Below are 22,659 nucleotides of genomic sequence, written 5' to 3' on the forward strand. Positions count from 1 at the left end.
CCGAAATCGAGGCCTGCAATCAGCACAGGCAACAGCAGGCCTCCCTCGCCTCCCTCGCGTCCCCAAAATGGCCACCACCAACTGGTCCGCCGCTCTTCCCTCGGCCCGTTCTCGGCTGCCGCACATCCGAGAGGACCAAAAGACCTCTCCTGTGGCTGCCAAACAGATGATACAGCACGCCGAGGGACAGGAGCAGCCTGGTAAGTCATCCGGAGTCCCCCATTTCGGGAAAAGCACCCCACGCCGATCCGAGCTCTTCTAGTAAACCGCCATCCTCGTGCATGCGCAGAGCCTTTTACTTTCCTAGCCAGAAATAATGAACATTATGCATATTATGAATTGATTTTCCACTGGAAAATATTATTTGAATCAATCCAACAACACTCCCAATTATACAGAGCTGAGACAATCAAAATTATCTGATTGGACATCTCTGTTAATATTTGTACTATAACGTTCATGAAACAAAGCCAGTCAGGCGTGAAGAATAGGACAATATGTTAAGTTCCAGTTAAGCTAATTTATTGCTCATTCTTATTATACACAAGAATCTAGTGAACTAACAGTCAGGACTAAATTGTAAGTTAATGGAATTCAGGGGCTGCTGGACTTGAATTGCTTGTGGGAACACAAGGACTCCAGGCTGATTCCTCTCTTGACTCTGTCCCCAGGCTCTGCCTCTTCTCTAACAAAGATGTAGCCAATCTTGAGTAATGTCAGAAAGCAGTATTGGACTAGGATAAGAGAATTACATAAAACTCAGCTAAAACCTTAGCTAAACGGAGATTAAAAAGGCATCTGAACAAGCAAACCACTTCTGTGTTGGTCCTTGGAAACAAAATAGCTGGGTACATAACCATACATTTCATATTTATGAAACATACAGCTTTATAGGACAAAAGCTTCCAATTCTGGCATCTTCTCCCCATTCTAATGTCAAATGTACCTGCAATTATTTTCCAAATCAGTAAGAAATGTCTCAAAAGACTCAGACGCCGACACAAAACTGCAATTATAAACTGCTACGTCATAATGAATATTTGATATTATTTATATTTTACAGTGGTGGCAAAAAGTCTAGGGCTGGCCTTGAAAGTGACACTTACGACTCACTTACATTATGGCAAATTCAGAGGAAAAATAATACAAGTTAGTATTGTCATTATTTAGAAAGAAATATAGGAATAAAAATAAAATAATTTTTAAAATATAGTTACTTTATAACAATCAAATTAATTTAATTTATAAACTAACCATAAAATATGTTCATGTAATTATGTACCTACTTACTGTTTTTTAAGCAATATGTATATGATAATTTATAATATAATTTTAAATTATTTTTTTAGATTTTTAACATAATGAGTAAAAAAAGAGGATGCAAATTCAACAATGATCTAAGAAGTGAATTTCCTTTTATTAAGAAAACCAAAAGTGATTACATGGTAAAATGTGAGAAATGTAATGGTGAATTTTCTATTTTGCACGGCGGGAAGAATGATATTTCAAAGCACTTGGAGACACAGAAACATAAAAGATATTTAAATAGTGCGGCATCTTCCTCCAAAAGACAGGATTTTTTTCGGAAAACAAGTTATGGAGACGAAGAAAAGAAATTAGCATTAGCAGAAGGACTTATGTCTTTTCATGCTATTAATCACAATCATTCCTTCAGATCTATGGACTGTACATCACAAGTTGTCAAAACGTTATTCAACAAAAAAATTGCCTGTGCTAGAACAAAATCCGAGGCAATTGTGTGTAATGTTCTTTCCCCATATGCATTTTCAGAATTAAACAAAAATCTAGAAAAAATTAATTTTATATCCATATATTCTAATGCATCTAATTATAAGAATATAAAGTTATTTCCAACCATTATTAGATTTTTTGATTCGGAAACTGGAATAAAAATTAGAATTTTAGATTTTGTTTCTTTGCCCGGCGAAACTTCTGAAATAATTTTCAGTTCCATTATTAATATTTTGGAGAAAAAAAATTAAAACATAAAATGATTGCATATTGTGCAGACAACACGAACGCAAATTTTGGAGGAAAAGTGAGAAGAGGTACAAATAATATTTTTTATAAATTAAACAAAAACCTTAATCAAAACATTATTGGTGTTGGTTGTGCAGCGCACATAATACATAACGCCATTCAAACAGCTGCTGACTTGTTGCCTGTAGATATGGAAAATATTGTTATTAAAATATATTCTTATTTCTATATATACACTGTGCATGTTGAAATGCTTAAATTTTGTGAAACTGCAGAAGTCGAATATCAGAAAATACTTGGATACAGTAAAACGCGCTGGTTAGCTCTTTTGCCAGCTGTAGAAAGAATTTTGAAAATATACGATCCTTTGAAATCCTACTTTCTATCACAGGATAAATGTCCTAGAATTTTAGAAGAGTTTTTTGAAAAAGAATCTTCAAAAATTTGGCTAGAGTTTGTACACAATCAAGCAGCTCTTTTTCAAAATGCTATAAAACTTATTGAAGGTGACAAAATTTCGGTAATCGAAGTAGCAAATGAAGTTAATAATTTAAAATTTCAGTGTCAAGAGCGGTTAGAAAATAATTTTGTTCCATTAACTATCCGTAATAGTATAAGCCAGCTAGAAGAACAAGGTGCAATAAATCGTGCAGATATCATGAAGCATGACAAAAAGTTCTATAGTAACTGCATAGATTATTTAGAAGAGTGGACGGTACATTACAATGATATTGAACATTTTCATTGGGTTACATTAAAACAAGAACTTAATTGGAATGATGTGCAAAAATCATTCGATCATATTGCTCAAAATTTCCCATTTAGTAATATTTCCGAAAATGAATTTTTTAATGAGGTATCATTATTAAAAAAATATATTGATAAGAAAAAGGTTAAATCTTGGGCATCAGCAAAAATCACAATAGAGAACAAATGGTTAGAAATATTTCATCATTTTGAAACAAACCATGTTCCATACAATAATGCACTAAAAATTGTGGAATACGCGCTGTCCTTACCAGGAACTAATGCTGCGACTGCAACACAGTTTTTCTACGGTAAATAAAGTGTGGACATCAGAAAAAACACAATTAAGTGTTGAGACTTTGAAAGCCATTTTATGTGTGAAATATAATTTAACAAATTCTTGTGAAAAATTTCATGACCTTTTAAACAACGACAGCAATCTACTAAAAAAATTTCACTCAAATGAGAAATATGCCAAAGAATAAAATAATACTATACATAATTATTTTTATTTATTATATTTGTAAATTGTACTTATGTTGAAATTTAAAAAAAATATTACAATACTATTTTTGCATTCTATGAAAATTTTTGTTGCTCCATATAGACCAAATCTTTAATCAAACCCCTCCCCCCCCGTCAATGGTCCCGCTTTACCAATGTTAAAATCTGTTGTTTCTCCAAATGTAGTAAGTGAGGTTGAATGTGTATAGTTTTAGAAGAGGGGTGTGTGTGTGTACATACACATACAGTATATATAGTAGATAATGTATCTTTTTGTATGCCCATACATACTCTGTACTATGTAATATGATTAATTTAAATAGTATATTTTGGATGTTCAGTAGTAGTAAATAAATAGACAGGGAAATTGTATCTGATTGAGACCTTTGCGGTGAGGAGAGGCCAGGCACCCTAACCTTTGACGTGAGTGACATCAAGTTGGCCACACCCACCCAGTCACATGACCACCAAGCCATACCCACCAAACAAGCCACGCCCCCAGGAAAAAAATTAGAACCCACCCCCCGGTCAATGGTGTCCCACTTTACCAATGTCAAAATCTGGTCACTATAATTTTAGCTTATGATTGGTAAATGCTATACCCTGTATTTGCTCTGGGAAGTCCGGGGGGGGGGGTTGGGTGAAGAGGGTGGAGGGTGGGGGGGAGGGAGAAGGAGGGTAAATATCTGTTAAAATTGTGGTAAAACTTTTTAATAAAAAAAAATAGCAATGGTAAGTACCAAAATATTGATTACAATCTCAAATGATTAGGGTGTGCGCACGTGCACCCTTGCTTATGTGGGTTGATCCCATATCAGATTTATAACACTTCACTCTTTTTCTCAGTAACTAGCTGAAATTCAGAAGTAATTTTCATTAAAAGTAATCTTGAAAGGTTTTTTCCCCTTCCTAACAAACATAAAAAGTAATCCACAGTGCGGAACTTTATTTTCCTGTGAGCTAATTTATGTGAAAACTCTCCTTACGTAGAGAATTCTTCCTTTCCCTTCCCACCGGTACCAAAGAAAGGCAAGGCTATTTTGCTTGTCCTGATTTTCTTGAGAGATAGAGTTCTGTGGTTAGACCATTTTTCTCCTCTCTTATCAACACTAATTGAAATTGTCTCACTCTCAACCTTTAAGTCGATCCAAAAATATATCATGATTGATAGAATGAAAAGTAAGAAAGGCCAATATGAATGCACTATCTTATCTCAGTCCTACCACAGATCTACAAGTGCAATCAATGGTATCTCAGTGCTATATTTCAGTCTGAAAGTTGACTGAAAAAGATCAGATGATCTGGTTCTTCAAGGGCACTTTGGAAATGGAAGATAACTGCCTTCTCAAAAAAATTTCCTAAAAATTATCTAGTTCTTAATTTAGAATTGTTTTATAGTTTCCTAGAGCACACAATTCAGATCTTTGAAAAGTATAGAAACATCATGGCATCTGAACTTCTTTTATAAAGCCTTCATGGAACACTATGGTAACAAGTCATGATGTTTGTCAAGTGAGATGCTCACATGACCACTTTGTTTAACAATCCCAATCCCTACTTTCCCCATTGCAATCAGTAAGCAACTGCACAGGTCATTAAGTTGAGTACAGGGTGCCTCAGGTATGGAGGAGATCCTGGGAGGCCTAGTCAAGGTTCAGGCCTGTAATGCAGTTCCTTCCCAGCTCTCACATGGCCTGTCCTGACCTCCCATGGCTTCTCTACCCCTGAAGCCTTCCATGCTCTGCTTTTCACTCCACTGGATCCTCCACAGACCTGGGCCTGGTTTCTGTTTGTTTGTTTTTTGTCCTGTTGGGTCTTCCCCAGCCTCCATCATGGTTCACTCGCTTACCTTTTCCATAGATTTCCTTCTGGAAGTAGATGATCCACCCACAGCCTTCCTACAGGGAAAGCTGCATGGCAGCATCCTGGAGGCAGATGTCATTTTGGCAATAGCTGCAATAAATTATGGCTACCCTAAAATGATATCCCACTTCTGGGATGCAGTCACATGGCTTCCAAACTGTATAGAGAGGCTGAGGAGTGGATTGGCCAGAAGAGCTCTTGGCTCTTCTTCCTGAATGCAATTTCTGTAACCTTCTTCCTGAATGCAATTTCTGTAACCTTGGACAGGGTTCATAAGACTCTTCATTCAGTACCATTGTAATTTTGAATAATTGCTGAATGAGTTGATTTTGAGGACTATTGGTAAGCTATTCTACTCAACAACAACTCCTTATTCCAGTAATAAGACTGAAATCAATTCTGAAAGTCACAATTAACAACAAAACCCCACTCCAATATCAAAATCCTTAATTAACTATCCCCAAATGTCTCACCATTCATTTGTCCCCAAAGAACTTCAGAACCAATCTTTTCTCAAGGGTGTTCTATAGAAGAGGAATGGTATAGAGAAGGGCTGTTCCAGAAGCTGTATCAGAGATGGGTAGTGCAGTGCTGAAAATACCTGACAGCATTAGGAACCAGAATCTGCAGTGTATCTTTCCCCCTGGATCTTGCTGTTTGGGCAGAAGCAACTTGGAGAAAGTGATTTGATAGGTACCCAGGTCCTGGGCCATAAAGAATATTAAAAATCATTGCACCTACCATCCAGCCTGCATCTAGTGCAAATCAAACAATGTTACAGAAATAAGTTCTGATATGCCATTACCACTTAAGAATATTGCATTCTCGATCAGTAATAGCTTCTTTTTTTTAATATTTTTACTATACATTTTCCTTTATTCCTTTATCACATTTACAGTTTTGCAGTGACAGTGTACTGGCTATATCAAGTTCTTTTTAAGTATAGATAGTATTATACACCATGAGTATAACCATTATTCTCATAGTCACACAATATAGTCTCTTTTAAATATATAATGTTTTACGTCATAGTTATAACCATTATTTTCATAGTTGTACCATAACGCTCTATACATTTATCACTCTGTATGTTTTAATCTATAGTCGTGTACAGTCCGATAGTACTATTGCTTACAGTATATATTCTGATATATATCTATATAACTATCTGTTTCTATTTTGTTGATCTTCTTTCATTATTTACTAATTTCTGCACCTGTTATCTAACCATTTGTTAGATATGTTAAGTAATACTCTGATTCCTCTTTATCTTTAAGTTCCATTGTTAACCTGTCCAATTCATTCTAATATTTTCTTTATTACCTTTTCATCTATAGGTATACTTTCGTTTTTCCAATTTTGTACATATGTGATTCTAGCTGCTGTTATTACATGTAACATTAAGTATGTGATTCTTTTATTGTATTTCCGGGGTAGTATACCTAATAAGAATAGTTCTGGTTTTAGATCTATTTGTTGTGCTGTCATCCCTTCTAACCACCCTTTTATCTTTGACCAATATTTTTTGCTGTTGGACAGGTCCCCCAGATATGATAATAGGATCCTGGTACCTGTTTACATTTCCAACACTTTGGTGACTTATTTGGGAACATTTTTGCCATTTTTGCTGGTGGCAAGTGCCATCTATAAAACATTTTGTACAGGTTTTCTTTGTATGTTGTTGACATTGTTATCTAATTATCCAAATATGCCAATTATCTAATTCTATTGTATACTCAAAAAATTTTGCCCATGCTATCATGGTTTCTTTTATAAATTCTTCTTCCACTGTAAAGTTCAATAGGTAATTATAAATTTTCTTTATTAGTTTTTCATCTGTCCCTAACAATCTTGTTCAATTCTTGTGGTTCCTTATAAAATCCATATATCTCTGTATCTTTCTTATGTCTCATTTGTATTTGAATATGTGGCCACCAGTCCTGATTTTTTAGTTCCTGTTTTGATTTTAAATCCCCTTCTTCATTTAGTGTATTTTTGTACCTTACAATTTTATCCAGATCTAAAACATTAGGGTATATTAGCACTTCCATTGTGGATAGCCAGACCGCTATTTTCTTATAGTGATTCTGTTTGATTTTTCCCATACTGACAACAGAGCATTTCTAATATAGTGTCTTTGGAAGTATCTATGTAGTTTACTTTTCCTGTACCATACAAATGCATGCCACCCCAATTGTAAATCATGCCCTTCTATCATCAATATTCTTTTGTTCTTCAAATTTACCCACTCCTTCACCCATGTGAGCACTGAGGCCTGATAATACAGCTCCCAGTCCGGTAGCCCAAACCCTCTCTTGATTTTGGTATCTTGTAGCATTTTTAATTTGATTCTTGTTTTTTTGCCTTGCCAAATGAACTTTAACATCAGTCTATTTAAATCTTCAACAAACTTTTTTCCTAATTTTATCGGAATTACTTGAAACAAAAATAGCAATTTTGGTAGAATATTCATTTTTGTTGTGGCTATCCTTCCGACCAACTAAGCTGTAAATTTTTCAATTTGTCCAGATCTGTCTTTATTTGCTATATTAATTTAGTATAGTTGTCTTTTTTAATGGATGTACATCTTGTTGTTAGCTAAATTTCCAGGTATTTAGGTTTTTTATCTGCATGTCCAACTTTTCCGACAGTATGATTTTCTGTTTATTTATAAAGTTCTTTGTCAATATCTTGGTCTTTTCCTTGTTTATTTTAAGTCCTGCCACTGCATCAAACTCTTCTATTTTCTTTATTAATTTGGGTCATACTAGGTCATCTGCAAAAGCTTGTACTTTGTATTATTCTTTTTTAAATCATCAAACCTTTTATTTCTGGGTCTTGTCTGTCTTATTTAGGGGTGAAATGCTCCCAGTTCGGACCGGACTGGCTGATCTGCTAGCAATGGCAGCAGGTGATTTGGAGAACCAATAGCAAAAATCCCTGCTCCCCCCCTGCCCAGTTGAGCCACATGATCATCAGAGCCTTTTTTTTACTTTTAAAAGCATTTTTTAACTGAAGAGGTTGTTAAAAATTCTTTTAAAGGGTTAAAAAAAGACTCTGATGATCCCAGCTGAGGTGCCTGATCGTCAGAGGCTTTTATTTTTTTACTTTTCAAAGCATTTTTTTAAAGATAAAAAAGCTGAGGCCTGGTAGGCAAAAAATGGGGGAGGTGAGGGGTTCATTTGAGAGTGAGTGAGGGAGGGAGGGAGGGAGGAAAAAGGAGGGGAAGGAAGGACTACAAACCTGGCACTAGATGCAGCTTCAGAGGATAATCCAGGCCATGCCCACAGAATCGGTCGGAAAGAAATTTAGATTTCACCACTGCCTCTAGGGATAGTATAAATAAAAGAAGGGATTGTGGACATCCTTGTCTTGTACCCTTGTTTATGTTAAAATTTTCTGTTATTTCTCCATTTACTGTCACTTTTACTGTTTGATTGGAATATATTGTTAAGATCATCTTCACAAGATTTTCACTGAAGTTCATGTTTTTTAACAGTAACGTCATAAACTGCCAGTCCGTTATCGAAGGCTTTTTGTGCATCCAGAAAGATCAATGCTAGCTGTTTTTCGGAGTGGACTTCGTAGTATTTCAATACATTCATAATAATCCTCATATTGACTTCCGGTCTGGGTCCGCTTCATTGAAAGCAGTCTTGTTTAGACTGCTAACTCCATAGTCTGTAGAGCTGTCAGGACATCGTAAATCTATTGTCCGACAGCTTGTAAGTCTCTTTCCTCGGGCAAAGAGGGAGAGATGAGCATTCAGGCTGAAGTTGAGACAGCCAAAAAAGCCACAGAAAAAGTTTCTGGGGGCTTGAGGGGAGTGCTCCTTCCATAGCCTGAAAAGCTCCAGACTCGGAGATGCATCTGTCTTCTGGCAGAAAAAAACGCAGCGTCCAGTCTCCGTGGCAGAAATTGATTTATGATGGATTGTAACGCGGACAGAGCAGACACTGGAGTTCTAGCATTTGTTTGTAAGAAGACTGCAATCCCCTGAGGATATATTTGTTGCGAAGATAGGAGAGAAGAAAGCAAATGGTGTTTTGTGGAATGTGTGTATTAGAAATGAAAGTTAAAGAAATGCTTATTAACAGCTAGTGTGGAACTAGAAGATATACAGGAAGACACTGACTAAATGGAAGAAATGAGAATTTTATGATTTATATTTCTTCTTCTTCTTTGGGATTATAGTGATTCAAAAGAAAAGCTTTTTGAATTTTTCTTTTTTAACCTCCTTTTATTAAGCTTATATTTAAAAAAATGGCTTTTAATCAAATAGTAACAAAAGTCACTAAAAACTTTGAAATTTCTTCAGTTCAGATTCAAAACTTAAAAGAAGAGATTAAAAAGGAATTAAGAAACTTTTTACAGGAGTTTTTGGAGATTCGTTTTTCAGAAATAGGTCAAAAATTTGATGAAATAGAGAAAGAGATGTTGGATTTTAAGGAAGTGGTGGAAGAGCAGAAGAGGGAAATGAAAATGGTAAAGGATACAATTTCACAAATATTAAGCTCTTGTATTCAGATGGAAGATAATCTTGAAGAAATTAATAAAGCTAATTTAGAGTTGCAAAGGAAAATAGAGGAAATTCAAAAGAATCAAAATAATTGGAACTTAGATAATAAGATGGAAGATATACAGGCAAAGGTAGATAGGGCAGATGAAGAAAGAGTAATATTACAATATAGATTAATGGAATATGCTGTAAGGGTGAGGGGATTGAGGCAAAATAGGAAGGAAAATTTAAAAGAGATTTTTATGCAAGCCTTTGCTCAGATAAAGGGTGTGGAGCCAGAAGACTTTGAGATTAATATTGAAAGAATTTATCGTGTTAATTCTTGGTGGGCAAGACAAAATAGATTACCGAGGGATGTGGTTATTTATTTTACAACTAAAAAGATTAGGTATGAAATCTTGCAAGCCTTTTATAAAAATAAATTTCAAATATTGGGACAAGATATAAAAATGATGAAGGAAATTCCTCCTAAAATGTTAAGAAAGAGAAGAGAATTTACTTTTTTAGTGGATGAGTTTAAGAAACATCAAATATATTTTAGATGGGAAGTTCCAATGGGTCTGTCAGTGAATTTTAGAGGCAGAAAATATTTTCTCAATTCAGTTATGAAAGCAAGACATTTTTATATTAATGTTTTAAAGAGTGGGAATCCTTTGTTGTTAGATGCTAAGTTAACTGGTTTGGAAATGATGGAAAATAGAATAGGAGAGGGGAGGAATGTTTAAGACGTGAATATGATGATTATGGTTAATTTTTGGAATTGATTTGTTTAGGATATAAAATATAGGATTTTTGTTATTTGCTATTTGTATGGTATAAACCTATGGGATGATATTATTTAATTGTGAAGGATGGAAAGTAAAAATTATGAATTTAGATAATGTTGTGGATGTAATGATTTTAACTGTTTACTGTTATATTGTGGATGTAGTTTAAATGATTATTTGTTTTAATTGGAAATATTGTATTTGAGAGATCTTATTTGAACTGATATTTGATTGATGGAGTAGTATTGGAAGATTGGACGTTAAATGGGAACATATTAATGTTTTAAAGAGTGGGAATCCTTTGTTTTTAGATGCTAAGTTAAATGGTTTGGAAATGGAGGAGAGGGGAGGAATGTTTAAGACGTGAATATGATGATTATGGTTAATTTTTGGAATTGATTTGTTTAGGATATAAAATATAGGATTTTTGTTATTTGCTATTTGTATGGTATAAACCTATGGGATGATATTATTTAATTGTGAAGGATGGAAAGTAAAAATTATGAATTTAGATAATGTTGTGGATGTAATGATTTTAACTGTTTACTGTTATATTGTGGATGTAGTTTAAATGATTATTTGTTTTAATTGGAAATATTGTATTTGAGAGATCTTATTTGAACTGATATTTGATTGATGGAGTAGTATTGGAAGATTGGACGTTAAATGGGAACATATTAATGTTTTAAAGAGTGGGAATCCTTTGTTTTTAGATGCTAAGTTAAATGGTTTGGAAATGGAGGAGAGGGGAGGAATGTTTAAGATGTGAATATGATGATTATGGTTAATTTTTGAAATTGATTTGTTTAGGATACAAATTATAGGATTTTTGTTATTTGCTATTTGTATGGTATAAACCTATGGGATGATATTATTTAATTGTGAAGGATGGAAAGTAAAATTTATGAATTTAGATAATGTTGTGGATGTAATGATTTTAATTGTTTACTGTTATATTGTGGATATAGCTTAAATGATTATTTGTTTTAATTGACACGTTTATAGATAGTAAAAGCTATGAAGTTAAGTTGGAAATATTGTATTTGAGAGATTTTATTCGTAATGATATTTGATAGGAGTAGTATTGGAAGATTGGACATTAAATGTTATGACAATTGAAGAAATATATAAGTGATGAGAATTTGAGTTCGAGAAGCTGGATCGTAATTTAAGAAATGGACTTATGAAATTTGAAGGAATATACAAGTGGGTGAAAAAAAATTGAATTTTAGAAGATGGACTAATTTTTTAAAATGGACTGTAAGAAGAACGGACATTAAATGTTATGACAATTGAAGAAATATATAAGTGATGAAAATTTGAGTTCGAGAAGATGGACTGTAATTCAAGAAATGGACTTATGAAATTTGAAGGAATATACAAGGAGAAAAAATTTGAATTTGAGAAGATGGATTAATTTTAAAAATGGATTGTAAGAAGAAGTAATATGTGAAGTTGGTACTGTTTCTTGTCTTTTTTCTTTTTTATTATTCTTTCTTATTTCTTTATTTTTATTGTGAAGGGATTTAGAGTTTTAAATTTTTGAGGGTGGGAGTTTATGTATATTTTGTATACTTTAGCTTGTGATTGTTGGTCATAATATCCGGTATTTGGAGGCTCCAGTGACGTCACCCTCCTGCTGGGTGCTCAAACAGAGCACTCCGTGTTAGAAGATTGTAAAAGTCAGTGAAACAGAAAATAAATCACTGTTCACTGAGCTTAGCATAATCTCTGGGTGAAAGAGATTATCAGAATTGTGGAAGAGTGGCAGGTCTGACAGGGGGTTTGCTCTTAAGAGCGAATTTTCCTGGATTTATGACCCCACCGAATTCCACTCCTTCCAACTTCTGCACGCCCCTGTTTTTATCAGGGAAAAGGAGAGGAATGTTGCTTCTGCTCTAGAGAACTTATTAAATTGATTGATATTCCAAGCAGACGGGAATTTCACAAGCGTTCGAACTTTGATGTAGAATCAGCACGGCAAGTACCGACTCCCTTTTGAATTTGAAACCTTTCTTGTCTTTGATTAATTGACTTTTAAAATGGCGTCTAAAAGTGAAAGTAAAATTTTTAGTACGATGAAGCAGCGTTACTTGTGGATTGTTACAAACGGAGTTTTTTATACTGAAAGGAGGAAGGAGAGTTATTAAGTTTGAATTCCTGATTCTTTTGAAGACAGAATGGCAGCTAAACCTTTAAAGCCTTCTGGAAGAAGGATCTGAACCAAGTCTTGAGGAAATATTGAAAGAACAATTAAAACTTTCTGAAGATAGGCAAAAGAGATGATGGAGAATTTTAATGCAAAAATAAGAGAAGATATTCTTATGGCAGTTCAAGGACTGAGTAAAAAATTGAAGGATTGGAAGTGGAAATGCAACAGATCTCTCAGTCAAATAAGTATTTAGAAGATGAAATGAAAGGTGTTCAGAAAAAGTGGATCAAAATGAAGATCAGGTTGTGATATTACAATATAAACTTATGGAAGGAGCTCTTAGAATTCGTGGTATGCAAGAAGAGCGTGAGAAGACTTAAGAAAAATTATATCAGAAGCATTGGCTGAATTTATTGAAGCGGACCCCAAGAGGTAGCTTACCAAATTGATAAAATATATAGAGTTAATTCTTGGATTGCAAGACAGAGAAAGCTTCCTCGGGACATTGTGGTTTATTTTGTGAAAAGGACTATGAGAAATCAAATTCTGCAAGTTTCATATCAGACAACTTTAAAATTGGAGAACAGGAGTTGAAGGTGTTGAAAGAGATTCCTTCAAAGATGTTAAGAGACAGGAAGCAATTTGCTTTTTACACAAGAACTTAAAAAACATCAGATTCAATTCAGATGGGAGGTGCCAGTTGGACTGACACTATTCTATCAAGGAAGGAGATATAGAATTGACACTGTTTTAAAGGCAAAGGATTTTCTTTCTACAGTTTTGAAAGTCGAAATAGAAGTGATAGAAAAACTTCAAGAGACTCAAGAAGGCGTGGTGACCCAAGAGCCTTTATTGCTGCCAGTATTAGAGGAACCACAAGAGCAAAGGGTGACAAGAGGAGCCCTTAAGCGTAAAGAAGAGCAACAGTCTCAAAGTAAAAGTCAGGATCCCATTATGGAAGCTGTGGAGGAGCTAGACGGAAGATACCGGAGGAGGAGCTTCCGTTGTCTGCTTCAAAGCTTCAGGAGGCCAGTAATGGCAAATAGAATCTTGTCATGGAATGTTAATGGCTTGAATTCAGCTCAGAAAAGAAGGAAAATATTTCACTACTTGAAACAATTTAAAAATGATGTGATTTGTTTGCAAGAGACACATATAAAATTATCAGACCAAAAATATTTAATTAATTCAAAATTGGGTAACCATTTTGTTGCATCAGCTTTGGAAAAGAAGCATGGAATTGTTGTATATATCAGGAAGGATATACCAGCTAAGCTAATTGAGGCAGATATTCAAGGAAGATTTATTGCTATTGAACTGGTGATAGATGCAAAAAAGACTTTGTTGATAGGTATTTATGCACCTAATCAGCAACAAGAAAAGTTTTACAAAATGTTACATGAGAGGTTGACCCTCTGGGATTATAGTTCGTTTATTTTATTAGGAGACTGGAATGGAGTAATTGATACAAGAAAGAGAACTTCCTCCAAGAAGATACCTATACATGCAAAATTACCAAAATCCTTTTGAAATGATGGAAGACTTTGAGTTTAGAGATATATGGAGGTTACGGAATCCAGATGAGAGAGATTTTACTTTTTTCTGATAGGCATCAATCTTTTCACGCATTGATTTTATTTTAATTTCTAATGACTTGCTTTCTAGGGTGAAGAAAGCGAAGATATTTTCGAGGTGTTTAACTGACCATAGCCCAGTATGGATGGAATTATTACAAGGAAAAAGGTGGTAGAACATGGAGGTTGAATGAAAATCTGTTTAGATATGAGGATAATGTAACTTATTGTAAGAAACAGTTAAAAGAATTTTTGATTTTAATATGTACAAAGGGACACCTATAGGAACTGTGTGGGAAGCGAGCAAAGCGTTTATTAGAGGATATTGATTTTATTTGGACAACAGGCAAAGGAATAATAAACAAAAGCAGCGTAGATATTTGGAAGAAGAAATTCAAAGGAAGCAACAGTTATTAATTCAAAACCCACAAGATCATAAACTTAAAGAGGCTATAAAATATTACAGAGTCAATTTAATATGTTAATGGCAGACCAGGTGGCAACGAATATACAATATGCTAAACATAATACCTTTTGTAATGCAAATAAACCTGGGAGATGGTTGGCATATAATTTAAGGAAGAAACAGAAAGCACGTGTCATACAAAAATAGAATATAAAGGTAAAGAGACATATCAACAGGATAAAATTAAAAGGCATTCTCAGAATTTTATACTGCACTATATGCAAAAGACAAAATATTGGATAGGGACATTTATGATTATTTGAAAGATTATAAGGTGAATATTCTAACATTAGAACAGAGGAGGAGCTGAACCGCCGATAGCTACTGGAGAAATAGTGGAGGCAATTAAACAATTAAAATGGGAAAACCCTGGTACAGATGGTCTTACAGCAACTTATTATAAAAAACACAGGATGAAATATTAGGCCCACTTAAAGAATTATTTAATCAGATACAATTAGGAGTGGAATACCCCGTCATGGAAAACATCTTTTATTTCACTGATACCAAAGAGGAGCAAGACTGCTCTAAACCTGGTAACTATAGGCCGATTTCACTTTTAAATAATGATTATAAGATTTTGTAAAATAATAGCAAATAGATTAATGTTAGTTTTACAACAAAGAATTCATACTGATCAATCTGGTTTTATAAAAGGGAGGCAGATGAGGAATAATGTTAGACAGATTATTAATATATTGGAATATTTGGAAAAGAAGAATACTTCAGCGGCACTTATTTTTTTGGATGCAGAGAAAGCCTTTGATCGATTGCATTGGGATTTTTTATTTAAATTAATAGAAAATGCAATTTGGAGACTGTTTTATTAGAATAATTAAAGCGATTTATGGAGAGCAAACAGCACAGATTATAGTAAATGGTAGTTTGACAGAAGTTATTAAGATTGCGAAAGGAACAAGACAGGGATGTCCCTTATCACCATTATTGTTTGTTTTGACTCTGGAACCATTATTAGATAAAATACGAGAATTAATGAAAATAGAGGAATTAAGATTAGACAATATGAGTACAAAGTTAGAGCTTTTGCAGATGATGTAGTGGTTACGTTAATGAATCCTATAAATTCAAGTAGATTTTTGTTGGAAGTAATTGATAAATATGGAAAGGTATCAGGATTTAAAATAAATCAGAAAAAAACAAAAGTGATAATTAAAAATATGTCTATACAACAGAAACAAAAACTAGAGGAAATGACAGGATTTGAGGTAGTAAAAAAGGTTAAATATTTAGGGGTCTATATTAGCTCATCGAACAAGAAACTTTATAAGAATAATTATGACTTGCTATGGCAAAAAGTTCAGAATGATATGAATGGCTGGAAGAAATTGCAGTTATCCCTATTGGGAAGGATTGCGGCTATTAAAATGAATGTGTTACCTAGATTTTTGTTTCTGTTCCAGATGATACCTATAATTAAAAGGATAAAAATTTGGAAGATTGGCAGATTGGGATTAATAAATTTATATGGCAGGGTAAAAAGGCGAGGTTAAAATGAAAATAATACAGGCTTCATGGGAAAGAGGTGGCTTAAGAATGCCTAACTTTAAACTATATTATGAAGCAGTAACCCTTTCAGTCATAAGTGACTGGTTTAACTTAACAGAGGAAAGAATTTTGAATATAGAAGCTTATGACTTGTTATATGGATGGCATGCGATTTATTTTATGGAAAAAAGTGGATAGGGCTTTTAAGAATCATGTGTTGAGAAGTGCTCTTTATGCGGGTCTGGAATAAATATTCCTATAAATTAGATTATAAGATTCCTATATGGGCGAGCCCTAGACATGCAATAGAGAATATAAATATAGAACAGAAACAGGAAATGATTACATATAAAGAACTTTTGTATGCTGAAGGAGGTAGATTGCAATTAAAATCATTACAGGTATTAAATGAAGAAGGGAGGAATTATACTTGGTTTCAATATGGGCAAATAAGTGCTAGATGGAAAGAAGATCAAAAAATTGGTATAATGCAAAGGAGGAAAATTTAATAAAGCAAATTAGAAATCAGACCCAGGAGCATATAAAGAGATTGTATAATGTGTTGCTTGAAATAGATTCGAAAAGGATTTGGTAAAGGATTGTATGATAAAATGGGCACAGAATATTCAGGAACCAATAATGTTGGAAACATGGGAGAAAATTTGGGTTAGAAATGTTAAGTTTACACAAGCACAGAATTTAAGGAAAATTTTTATAAGATGTTTTATAGATGGCATTTAGATCCCAAAAATTATCATGTATGTATCCTAATATCCAAGCGAAATGTTGGAGGTGTGATTGTGATGATGCTACATATTTTCATATTTGGTGGACTTGCAAGAAAATTAAGGTCTTTTGGATAAGAATTTGGTGGATTATTCAAAATGTACTGAAGAAGAAGATAAAGTTCCTGCCACAATTTTTCCTTTTGGGAATTATAATGGATTGTACAGGGATTGAGACTAAACTGATTTTGAACTTAATAACAGCAGCAAGACTGTTGATTGGACAATACTGGAAGAAGAAGAGATACCTACAATAGAAGAATGGATATTGAAAGTTATTAATTTGGCTGAGATGGCTAAAATCTCAGCTTTTTAAAAGACAATACGCAGGAAAGATATTTAATTGAATGGAAAAATGGATTGATTATCTACAAAACAGATATCAGATTAAGAAATATCAGATTGCCTTTGAATAATTAGAAAGTTATTTTATGTAATGGGAGGGGTTGGGAGACGAAAAGCTTTGGATGTGGTTATATGGATTGGACTTTACCTTGTGATTGACCGGGAAGCCGGGGTGGGGAGGAGGGGGTGTTTTGTTTTGTTTTTTTTGGGAGGAGGGGAAAAAAGGGGGAAAATGTTTTTGTTTTTTTTAAAACTCTTTCAATAAAAAAAAAAAAAAAAAAAAAAAAAATATCCGGTATTTGCTCTGGGAAGTCTGGGGGGGGGAAGGGGGAGGAGGGGGGGAAAGGGGGGGAAAATGATACATGGATTGGTTATTAACGTACAGTAATGTTTGAAGATATGAAATTAAAATTTAAAATGATATTGGGGCTGCTCAACTGCCATTTCAGAAAGAAAAGGAGAGAGGAGTAGAAGGAGGGAAGAAAGTAGGTTGGAAAGAGTTGAGAAGGAGGAGGGGAATAAGAAGGTTAGATAGGGTGGAAGAAGGGAGGAGTGGAGAAGGAGGAGAGGAAGTAGTAAAGGGAAGGAGATGAAGGATGGGAAAGTAGTAGAGGGTAGAGAGGGAGGCTGTGAAGAAAGGAAGTGGCAGCCTGAATCAGTAATAAATAAAAATTAATGATTAATGATGGATAATAGTTTGCGCATAAATATGATGTTGGAAAATGGAAATAAAAACTTTTTAAAATAATAATCCTCATATTATTTTTTAATTGTCTTTTAGGTAGAAAAATTCTGGTCAGGGTGTATGAATTCGTTTAAAAAACTTTTTCATCTTTCTGAAATTATAGAGGCAAATATTTTCTAATCTACATTAAGTAATGATATTGGTCCAGGGGTGAAATCTAATTTTTTTTGTATTGGTTCTGTGGGCATGGCTTGGTGGTCATGTAACTGGGTGGGTGTGGCCAACTTGATGTCACTCACGTCACTCACTGTTAGAGCCAGTAGCTCCACATTCTGACACAGAAGCACATTCTGTCTTTCACAGAATGTCACAGAAGCCAGGAGCTGCACAAAAGTACATTCTGCCTTTCTGAAGCCCCAACACTTTGAGTTTCCCTCCGGCTTGACTGTCAAAGCGAACCTTGGAGCCTTCTCTTGCCCTGCTCTTCATCCTGGAGGGCCGTACATCCCGCCTTCTAATCCTCTGTACAAATCGCCCACCGTGTTTCTGCAATGGCACAGCCTCCCCCTTGCAGGGTGATCCAAAGAGGGGAGGGGGATGCTGCAGAAAAAGCTGCCTTCTACCCGGGCCTTCTCCTGCAGCCAAATGTGCCCAGCTGTGTGTGCCCTTCCCTAAAATGGACTGTGCATGGGGCGCTTGGAGAGAATGTGAGCAAGAGAGCTCTCCAACCTCTGTTTTTTTGTGTGTGTGAGGGAGGGAGGGAGGAAGCGATCTGAAGCCGAGGCACCCAAACTTCTGACAGCAGCGGGGGTGACTTCTGAGTAGCTCTGAGTCAACCAGCTCCACCTGACCTACTCCCTGAGTCTTGCCGTTTTCCTTGCCCCCCACCCCACTCAAGCAGTGGCTTCTCTGCTCAGCCCCAACAAGCTATGTATCCATGGTGGCCGCACCAGCATCCTGAGAGAAGCAGAGAAGAAATGCTGCTGCTTGAGGGGTGTGTGTGTGAGTAGAACGGCAAGATTCAGGGAGTAGGTCAGGTGGAACTGGCTGACTCAGGGCTGCTCAGAAGCTGCCCGCACCGCTGCCAGAAGTTTGGGTGCCTTGGCTTCAGATTGCTTCCTCCCTCCCTCCCTCCCCTACATGCACAAAAACAGAGATTGGAGAGCTCTCTTGCTCTCTCTCTCTCCAAGCGCCCCATGCACAGCCCATTTGAGGAAAGGGCACGCATGGCTAGGCGTGTTTGGCTGCAGGAAGAGGCACAGCACAATGGGATTGTTTTGTTAACTGCGGTAGTGCTTCGGGAGGGCAGGTGGACATATTCATTATAGTTGTCAGCTGCAGACATCCGCTTGCCCTCCTGAAGCATCACCTCTGTTTTTGTGCGTGTGTGTGAGGGAGGGAGGGAGCGATCTGAAGCCGAGGCACCCAAACTTCTGGGAGCGGTGGGGGCGGCTTCTGAGCAGCCCTGAGTCAGCCAGCTCCACCTTACCTACCCTGAGTCTCGCTGTTCTCCTGGCCCCCCACCCCACTCAAGCAGCGGCATTTCTTCTCTGCTTCTCTTGGGATGCTGATCCCTCTAGAGAGTGCAAACTTTGCCCAAAACGAGTAGGCAGTTAAAACTGGAAGATATTAGAGAGACTAGGAAGAAAGGACCAACTCCAGATGTGAGACTAATTCTAAGTATCTTATACAAAGGCCCTTGAGAAACCCAGACTCATCATTGCTTGCTTGGAACCCTGTAGTAAAAAACAATTAATGTTCCTATATGCAAAAATTGACAAGGTCTGAAAAACTTTATCATGAAACTTTATCATGAAACATAATGAAACATTTTTATGATAATTGCCCTATGGAAAATTCATTCATCTTACCAGGTTTGTTATCTTGCTTATCCAGATTTCTGTAGTTGACAAACATTGTTGAGTTTTGTGTGGCTGGTCTTTCCTCAAAATCAGACTCTGGGATAGTATCACAGCCACCTAAATTACAAATAAAATAATTGGTAAATTAAGGGATAAGAGCATTAAAAAAAAGAAAAAGGAAATCTAACTTTTAGAAAGTATTAGCTATTTTTTAACTATAGAAAATGTAGAGTGAGCTAATTTGTGCTGCAGATGATTGAACAGGATGATTGAGGACCAGGCTCCCTTCTCTTTTCATAAATTTGGTTGCCTACTGCAGGATGCATTGTTAAATCAATGTTTCTCAACCATGGCCACTTTAAGATACGTGGACTTCAATTCCCAGAATTCCCCAGGCATGAGTTGAAGTTTACATCTTAAAGTGGCCAAAGGGGAGAAACACTGCACGAGATGGACATTGGAGCCAATTAAACAGAATTCATTTGTATCTCAGCATCATTGTTAATACTGTAGGACAGTGATGGCGAACCTTTTTGGCCCTGAGTACCCAAACTGGAAATCGTGTGCATGTGTGTGCATGTGCATGTGCCGGAGCACCAGGAACCCAAAAACCAGCTGGCCTGCATGCATCTTCAGGTTTCTGTCACAAGTATGCATGCCGACCAGCTGGTCTTCGTGCACACCGGAGCACCAGAAACCCGAAGACCAGCTGGCTGGGGCTTGCATGCCTTTTTTGTGGGGGGCATTTTCAGGCTGTTTTTCTGGCCTGTTTTTTGGCCGGTTTGGGGACATTTTCAGGATGTTTTCTGGGACATTTTCTGGTGCTCTGGCATCTGCGAATACCAGCTGGACAGCATGCATGTGTGCATCAGAAACCAGAAGAGCAGCTGTGCGTGCCCACAGAGAGGGCATGCCATAGGTTTGCCATCACGGCTGTAGGATATTAGAACACAATCATTGTGCACTCACTCTCTGCTTTTCAAACAATTACCTGTATAAACAATCCTGTTGTTTATTTAGGCCAAGGTTTTTATAAACAGAAGTTCTCCAGTAACCTGGAGTTTTAGTCCAATACTTTAACTATGACATGATGCATTCCTTTGTGGAATGGTCATTTCCATTCCATAAATGTTACACTTTTTAAGTATGCCATATAAATCAGTAGGATCTACTTTTTCTCCCTGTTTCTTGTTTTCTATGTATAGAAACTATTTTTATATAGGTATGCAGTCAATTATGTGTATCCCTCCTTTGAACAAAAAGTAAAACAGTTCAGTTACTAGTTTATCACTTAGTTGTAGACTAGGTAGGAGAAAGCAGTGAATTTAATAACTGCTAGTTGTTTTCACAGAATGGAAAAATTCTTGAAGAGGGCCTTTCCTGCTTACCTATTTTATGCCATAAAAATAATATGAGATGAAATACCTAAGATATAATATATAGGTCTAGTATAAGCTAAATTAGCTTATACAAATGAACTAACAATTATAAAAGATGCATACATTTTAAAAGAAAATATTCTGTATACTGTATTTTTCGGAGTATAAAATGCACTTTTTTCCCACTAAAGAAGGGTGGAAATGTCGGGGTGTCTTATAACTGAATACAGCCATTTTTTACCTCCTGAAGACCCACCCTGCTTGGCCCATTTTTGCTAAAAATTGGCCTATTTTTTTGCAAAAATAGGGTGCACAGAGGGTTTGGGAGACCTGCAAAGTGCTCCTGGGGACTGGGGAGGGTAAAAATACCCCTATTTTTGCAAAAAATGGGGCATGCAGAGGGTTTGGGAGGCCTGCAGAGTGCTCCTGGGGACTGGGGAGGGCAAAAACCTTTTTTCTTACTTACCTTTTCAAAATCTTGGTGCATCTTATATACCGGTGCGACTTATAGTCTGAAAAATACAGTATATAGAAAGCATTTCTTTTCAGAACAAAGAACAGTGAGAAATTATTGCTATATGTTTGCACATGGAAACTTTTATTTCAAAAGGATTATTCAAATATTCTATATACTATATTCTGCTTTATTAAAAAAAGAAAAAAATACCTTTGACAGATTTGAATAAAGACCTATTTACCTAAAAACCTCAAAAGATTGATTGAAATAATATTTTAGATATTATTTCATAATACAAAATACAAAATTTACAAGAGAATATCTAACCATTAATACTGTACATTTAAAGTTTGTCCATATAAATGAAAATTCTGAAAACTTATTTTTTAACTGAAACCTAAAAAGGTTATATACTTTCTAAATTAATATCTTTGATACTAAATTATTTCATCAGGTATCAGTTTCCTTGGCAAAGGTATGGAAATCGTTTACCAGTATTGTCAACCTCCTTGACGTTTGCTTGCTATTGGCTGCCATGGTAACGGGGGGGGAGATTTGCATTTGGGTGGGGAAGTGAGCTGGAGAGAAGACGGCCTGGGTGAACAAAAAGGGAGGGATGTTCTCATGATCTACTGTGCAGCTGAATGAAGATGTTAATGCCCAGTCAAGGTCAATTGTCCCGGAATGGACAAAAACATTTGAAGATGTGCCCCACATGATACCATATGAGATGGAGATTGGACATTCAGTCTGAGTCCTTGGGGGAAGGGATTTGGGGAAACTTTCAATATTTAACTTTCATGCCTTTTGGTTCAGATCTTGCTTTTCTTTCATTGCTATCGTTTCAAACTCAGTAAAAGTACCTACAAACATGGAGTTGGGGGTTTTCTTCCTTAGGTTCTAAATGGAGGCATGCCTGACATTAAGCAAGATCTGTTTTATCAACCAACCCAGAGACCAAGTCTACTGTGGGGTGCTGAGCAAAGAATGTCTATCCACAGCAGTGATCGAGAGGATATAGGAGCTGCAGGGTTGATCCACCCAGTC

General features: G+C 35.8%; 1 protein-coding gene across 12 annotated transcripts in view; it reads right to left on the bottom strand.

The window, feature by feature from the left end:
- BBS9 (Bardet-Biedl syndrome 9) overlaps window positions 1-22,659 on the bottom strand; it is a 531,293-nt gene that overhangs the window by 131,054 nt on the left and 377,580 nt on the right. For 6 of the 12 annotated variants that reach the window (XR_009155159.1, XR_009155161.1, XM_058183859.1 and 3 more), the window contains one exon: window positions 19,786-19,893. The exons of 1 other annotated variant lie outside the window; for it this stretch is intronic. Coding sequence is in view for 6 of the 11 variants with exons in the window: in XM_058183859.1 (XP_058039842.1) it covers window positions 19,786-19,893 (108 nt within the window). In the remaining 5 variants the exon portion in view is untranslated. Of the gene's footprint in view, window positions 1-8,358; window positions 8,443-19,785; window positions 19,894-22,659 lie in introns of those variants that run through there. 5 more of the 12 variants (XR_009155158.1, XR_009155160.1, XR_009155157.1 and 2 more) reach the window with 1 other exon arrangement.

This window comes from Ahaetulla prasina, chromosome 4, assembly GCF_028640845.1.
Source record: "Ahaetulla prasina isolate Xishuangbanna chromosome 4, ASM2864084v1, whole genome shotgun sequence".
In the NCBI taxonomy this organism is placed as follows: domain Eukaryota; kingdom Metazoa; phylum Chordata; class Lepidosauria; order Squamata; family Colubridae; genus Ahaetulla; species Ahaetulla prasina.